Source organism: Brassica oleracea, chromosome C4 (genome assembly GCF_000695525.1).
Source record: "Brassica oleracea var. oleracea cultivar TO1000 chromosome C4, BOL, whole genome shotgun sequence".
Taxonomy (NCBI): Eukaryota; Viridiplantae; Streptophyta; class Magnoliopsida; order Brassicales; family Brassicaceae; genus Brassica; species Brassica oleracea.
Genome location: NC_027751.1, coordinates 40,893,847 through 40,901,017, shown reverse-complemented (window position 1 = coordinate 40,901,017; position 7,171 = coordinate 40,893,847). Strand labels below are relative to the sequence as shown.

The 7,171-nt window shown below is 32.3% G+C and overlaps 1 protein-coding gene across 1 annotated transcript; it reads right to left on the bottom strand.

Annotated features, from left to right (window-relative positions):
- Positions 1–351: 351 nt before the first annotated feature.
- Positions 352–2,220, bottom strand: LOC106341022 (transcription factor bHLH18). Its single transcript, XM_013779840.1, has 4 exons — positions 2,141–2,220; positions 1,530–2,003; positions 849–1,226; positions 352–626 (listed from the first exon to the last, which is right to left on the bottom strand). Exons 1-4 carry the CDS (start codon positions 2,186–2,188, stop codon positions 561–563), a joined length of 966 nt encoding a protein of 321 aa, XP_013635294.1. The 5' UTR covers positions 2,189–2,220; the 3' UTR covers positions 352–560.
- Between the last annotated feature and the right edge of the window lie 4,951 nt (positions 2,221–7,171).

Sequence of the window (7,171 nt, the reverse complement as noted above, 5' to 3'; positions counted from 1 at the left end):
AACAGGAGGGATCCTCAAACTATCCTTCCAAGATCTAGTTCAAGTTGTCTACTTTATGACTTTTAATATTGCCAACTTAAATTTTATAATGTTATATGGTGTATAGTCATGAAAACGTAAATCCATATTCTTAATATAACTTTATATATGTCGGGATAACTTATTGGTTGTAGCTTTTGAAAAATAAAATTTGTAAGCTACTGAACTAAATTTTACAGTAATAATTAGCATATAAAATTTGTAACTAAATACGTTTGGTTAATAAGAACACTGATCAAGTATTCCAAAAACATGACATTCATAAAATTAACGGAATGCTTTACATCGCAAGAAATAATCAAGTAGCTGCGAAAAAATTCTGTCTACCACACATTGATGACATTGATATGTGTTAAGAACATTTAAACAACAAGAACAAGTTTCTACAAATGACTTAGGGACCTTCATACAAATCAATCAACTAAAAAACCACTTTCATGGAAAAATCAATTTAGATTATTGGGTCGAAGAAATCGTTGAGGAATGTGAATAGATATGCAATATGGAACCAATCACATCAACTATGATAAACAACAACTCAAGCTCTTCACAACGTCCTCAACTTTCATATCAAAATCGCTCGTCTTCTGCAAAAGCATACATAATATAATTTAGATATTTGGAATAATGGGATTTTTAAGTCGAAAAGTTATACTTCTTTTGAAACATGCTTCAGCCATAAAGTAGTACTCTATAAAACCATATTCATGATCATTTCAACTAACAAAACTAAACAAGTTCAACCTATTTTCTCCAAAACACATATAACTACTAATTAGTTACTAGCTATTGGATGAGAATATAGTTACCTGAGCGATGATGGAGATGTCGAAAGTGGGTCCAAATGGCAAGACACTGCTGTTGGTGATAGACAAACCAAGCCTCTCAATCTCAGCCATAATCTTGATCAGATTACTCTTTTGCTTCTCGCATAGGATCTTAATAAGAACATCTTTTCCCGAAACCTTAACTTCCATCTCAGGAAGATTTGAGCTCGAGCAGTCACGATTTCCTTCTGAGGAAGATGATGATAATTGATGATTTTCATATAAAACCAACTGAGATTTCTTCACAAGAACCATTGATTCCATTGTTCTTTCTTTCTTTTGTTCTTCATACTCTTTCACACTCTCTTGGAGGTACTTTATATGCTTTATTGCATCTCCCAACACTGAAGCCTTGTCCATCTATAAACACATATATGAAAAATAAGTCAATAGCAGGTAAACATGTAAAAAGATTCATTGACAATGAATATCCATGATCAAGCTGAACCTCCAATGATTTTTTATTAAAAATCCTTTATTAAATGTGTTGGATTGTTATGTATTTCAATTTTTAGATAGTCAATTCTGACCAAAGAATTTAGTTTAATAACTGGGAGATCCCAAGAAAATCTCAAACAAAGTTTATTATCTGGTTAAAAATAGCAAATGTCCAGTGAAAATAGACTTCTTGCATCACTAAATAGAACAGTTATGTATATGTACCTTCTTTAGACCAGGAATCAGGGCGGAAAGAGCTACGAATCTTTGAGTAAGTTTTTCTCTCCGTTTTCTCTCGGCGAGTATGTGATCTTGAGCATTTGAATGGCTTCGAGCTAAGGGTTGAGCCCTCTTTGTCCCTCTTGCTATCAGATCTGGTGATCCAGCTTCTTGCTTGGGGCTAAATATTAAGTTTGGAGAGTTGTGATTCATTACTTTCAATCCCGTCTTTTCGAAAGAAAGAATTCTAGAAGATGGCTGAGATTGTGGAGGAGGATTGTAAGAAGGATATGGATGTAACTTTGGTAATACTTGAGTGGTCTTGAGGATCTTAGAAGGTTTCTCTTCGACCAAATCATCATCACAAGAAGCATCAAAGTTGTAAGAAGTGGTAGTATCATCAAGAGAGAGAGATTGTGGGAAATCTCCTAAGAATGAGTTCATGTGGGATTGGTGGATGATGCTATACTCCTCTGTATCCTATAGAATGAACAAATAATTAAGATTCATGAACCGAGAAAGAGGGAAGAAAGAATATGAATATAAATTATATATAAACTCATAAGATAAAAGAGAGACATGTATAAATCTTTATGTATTTATGGGTAGAAATATACCATTTCAGAGGACCATTTTGTAGAGAATACGTTCATCGTTGTGGCCATGTTCGCTAGCTGCTTAACTGTGTGTGTGTGTGTGTGTGTGTGTGAGAGAGAGAGAGAGAGAGAGAGAGAGAGAGAGAGAGAGAGAGATGCTAATGGCTGACCAAGATGATACAGCTAAATATATACAATTCTGAAGTCATGCGTACGTGTGAAAAGCAATCAAATACAGTTAGATATTGGTCGTGATATTACTTAAAAAAACATAATTGATATTCTTAATACTCAAAAAGATCTTGATACCAAATACGTATCTTACAAAATTTGAAGATTTAAGATTGGAAAATACGAGATATAGTGGATAAATTGTGCGAATTTTGTAAGATTTGAAAAAGCTCTTATTATTATTGTTAGTTATATATTAACACAAAAAAATGATTTACATACTGAGTAGTACACGGGTAGGAGCACGGGATATAGGATATATCTTAAAACCATGGGATCTGAGTTTTATTTTTTTTAACTAAGAAACTCCATCTAAACATCATAAAATCACCTGAAAATTTTAAAATTCCACAACTTAAAATATTTTCAATAACAGTGGATTTTAGAGTACTCTACGAAACGTTAAGTTCAATAACAGTGAATTTTAAATGAATTTTTAAAATTCATGTTTGAATAACAGTATATTTATCATTTTAACACAAATCACCTAAAACTCTCAGTTGAATAGAGTCCCCTAAGGGTTTGAGCTGTAGCGAAGCAAACAACTTTGATATACATATTTCAAGAGATGACTAATTATGTTATAAATAAATTAAAACCAAATTCAAACCAACAAAATCAAGAAAAATTGTTGTATATATACATTATATATATTATATATATACTGGGATCAACCATACATCTTGTTAATATTTAATTTAGCGCCAACTATAATAAGATAATATATATTTTTGTCGCATACTAATATTAATGTAGGGTTAAGAAAAAGATTACGAAATCTTCAAGGAGACTTAATAATACACCTTCTAATTTATCTCCCAAATGTATTGCCAACAAGAATGTATTCAACAATTAAATCTTGAATATTTGTAAACAACGCTCGCTATTTAATTCATTATTAGCGATAAACAAAGATTTTACTCTTCATCCACAATAGATGAGAGTCCAATCATTGTTCATAGAGAACAAAGTTCATTAGTTTTTTTGTTGCTTTTTAAAATTAAGTGTGGCGCCAACCTAAGATCTCCCCTTGATTTTTTCTGTATTTTCTTTAGTACAAACTAGGCATGGACATAAATCCGAAGGGAGCCCAAACCGAAAAATCTGATATGTATCCGGTATGAAATGTAAAAAAAATATTCGAATGAGTCTTGTAGAGTGTTACAAAACATATCCAAACTCGAAGTATTATTAACCGAACCCCAATGGATAATCCGAAAAACTCGAAATAATATCTAAAGAAACCGATCTGAATGTCCAAATTAGTAAGCAATATAAATATTTGAAACATAAATATATACTTCAATCAATTCCATATTTATTTTGATATGATATCTAAAAATAAGTATTTAAAATTTGAATAAGTATCTTAAACACCTAACTCTATATAAATAAGTATATGTTTATTACGTTTTGCTTTTAAATTTTAGATTTTACTTCGGGTTATCCAAACCGGTCCGATATAATCCAAATGTGAGTGATATATGGTTACTTTATAAGTTTATTATGTGATACAAATTAGATCTAAAATCTAAAAAACCCGATCTGAACTCTAACGGGGACGTGAATGGTTATGCCTAGTACATATTGTCCTTATGGCATTGTTACTACATTTATTTTGTTACCTGTCAAGTTCAGTTTCACACCCATCATTTTACTGGGTCGATTTTAAGTTTTTTTTTTTTAAGTTAAGAATTAGGTTTTAAGTTTGTTTAATATTTTTACTTTTCTTTGCTTTAAGAAAATGTGCCTTTGTAAACCATATCCTCTTTCAAGGTTTGTGACTACCGTTTTATTTCGGTTTAGTGAAGTGGAAAAAATGCATAGTCTTATCTAAATATCTAGGCATAAATCGACAAAAATGAAGTGCTTGTAAATAGTTATTCGAGAGACACAGCTGACTCTTTTGAGGGTATAGTGTCTTGTGCAACCGTGGTATTCTATACATATAGCTAGAGTCTCGCTAAGTTAACAAAACTCGTTATATATGGGGCACATAAAGAAATATTGGAAGTGTTTAAGTATTCAACCTTTCAAAAAGAAGAAAAAAAACATGTGCGTTAATGTAATAATCTATGTGAGAAATGACAGGCAGGAGACAACTAATTTTCGGTCCCTCTATTACCTCGCCCCATGATAGAAGATTGGAAGGCAACTTGAAACCAAGATTCAAATATAAATGACTAGGTTATTTAACTATTTAATTCATTGTTGAAAACTTTTGTATATATGTATATTGTGCACATGATTAGGGTATAAGAACATTTTTTATTGTTCAAGATCCAAAATCTCTATTGTGAAATAATTTGTTGGATCCGTATCTCCGGTGTAACGTGAGAATAAAAAAACGATTGCAATTTGTAATTATCTTCTAATATTTAAAGAAAGTAACATGTACCTACTGCTGCATAATCAATTTATATTCCTCCATTATCCAATCATTGTTGGTTTAGTGATTAGGAAAAACTATTTTCTAATTTTCACTTGGATTATTTTGTCAAATGATTTTCACTTGTATTATCTTTGGATATTATATTTCTTTCTCCTCATTTGTTTTTCAAAAGCTCATATGGATTCACTCCGAAAACGGGCAACGTTCCGTTGACTATCTTGCAAAAACATCTCTACTTATCGATGATTGAACGAAAAAATGAACCAAGAAAAATAATCTTTGGATAAAAATAAGTATGTTTTTTTGGATTCGGAAATCTATTTTTTCTTCTTCTTTTAATATGGTTAATAAATACATTTCTTGTTTTGGGACTACGTTTTGGATGTCATACACGAAACTGGCAACGAAAAAGAACAAACAGAAGTAGACAAAAGGGTCTATTACGATAAGCATCTGCCGTTGTTACGTTACAAGGGAATATAGTTAAGTCTATTTTTTACAATTATGTGCATATTTTTGCTTGTCACTACGTGTTGGTTGATGGATTTGGGATCAAGGTGGCCTATTATTTCATCTGAAATTCTCAGCTCTTGACTTAACAAAGAAATAATCATTAACCAATACAAAGTCTTCAAGACCGAGTTTCAAACCCCAAGTACAAGAAAATAAGACATAGTTGGACCTTATCTTTTATAACTCAGATCTTTATTATGTATCAATTAACGAACCGTATCAAAAGAGGAGCAAGTGACTTATCTACTTGTAATTTGTAAAGGGAATTTAATTTTATGGTTTTGGATTTCTTAAGGCTTAGTTTCTAAGTCTCAGGATTTAGTTTTTACAGTTTATATTTTTAACTTTTTTAAAAAAAGTAGTATATACTATGTTATTGATGTTGGGTATATGTTATTTTCTTAAGAACCTAGCTGGTTTATTCAGTGCAAACCCAGCTTCTTCCCAATAAGAGTGTTGTTCTTATCATCTTTTGATGCGTCGACCTTTCCACTTCAGCTAAGCTCTGACTTCGCTACAAACTCTACATTTGCTCTATCTCATCGTCATCATATCACTACAAGTCTACAACCACAGATATTTATTTATTTTTATCAACATGGTGCAATATGCGAGTTTGAACTTTGAACTTACGTGGTGAACATCGCACAAACACAACAATAACCACGTTTCATATCAAATAAACCACTAACATTAAACAAAAAATAATCTGTCTTTTTCTCGGATAACTTCAAAACCTTAACGGGAATAAATAGAAGCCTGTTAATTGAGAACAACATTGTCTTTCTTTTTTGGTTTCACAAAATAACACTTTAACGTATTGGTATACATTTCCAGTAATAATCAACCAAAGCACTGATCAAGAAGCTTCTGGATCAGAACCAAGTTTAATACGTTAGGAAATTTTGTCTTGAGCATATTTGTATATTAGTATCAAATATGTGGTTGTGTGTATTTTTATAGATAAATAGGTGAATTTTTTTTTTTTGAACAAAAATAGGTGAATTTTTCATTATCATATTTGTGAAGAACTTGTTAAAAAATTATAAGTTTCAAGGGGAATCAACGTTATGCGTTTGAACATCATTATAGACTCGCATCACCATAATATGTTATTACACTCATGAAACTTCACTAATTGGTTTTAACGGGACTCAGCATTAGATATTGTTGTAATTAGAGAGTTTAGAGACCGAATATTTCTGTGTTATTATTAATGAACAATGGAGGTTCCTTTATATAAGGATTACAAGATAAAAAGAAAAAGAAAGTGTACATATCCTAATCCAACAGAAAATAGGAAAACTAGTAAAACATAATAATGGAAAGATTACATCTACTAAGAAAAGGAAAGGGTTTCCTTTTCTCTAAACTTTGTGGCCGTCTTTCTCTCTCTTGAAGTCGGCTCTCTCTCTCCTCTCTCTAGGCTTCGGCCGTCCCTCCATCTTCTAGGTATTGGGCCGGTCTTGGACCGGGCCTGGTTAATGGCAATCCACTCCATGATTTATAACACTCCCCCTTGGATACCATAACCATACATGATTCGTAGTACGCTTCATGTTGCCTCATTAAAACCTTATCAGGAAAACCCAGTGGGACAAAACCATGATGAAGGAAAAAGAGTACAACACGCACTACTCCCCCTGATGTGAACCTCACTGTAGGTTCTACATTCTACGCATCTTGGTGCGTGATATTTCCTGTATGTATAGGATGAGAGTAATCGGTCGGTATCATTACTGAACCGTAATTAGACCATTTCGACTTCTTAGGTCGTTTCTCATGTCCTTTGACATCGAGTGTCCCGGTAAAGCATATGTTCTAAGCAATGTGAATCACATTGTCCTCGGAGATCACTATTGGGTCTTTGCAAATTGTGTTTGCATATGTCCATAGTCTAGACGTGATCGTCTACT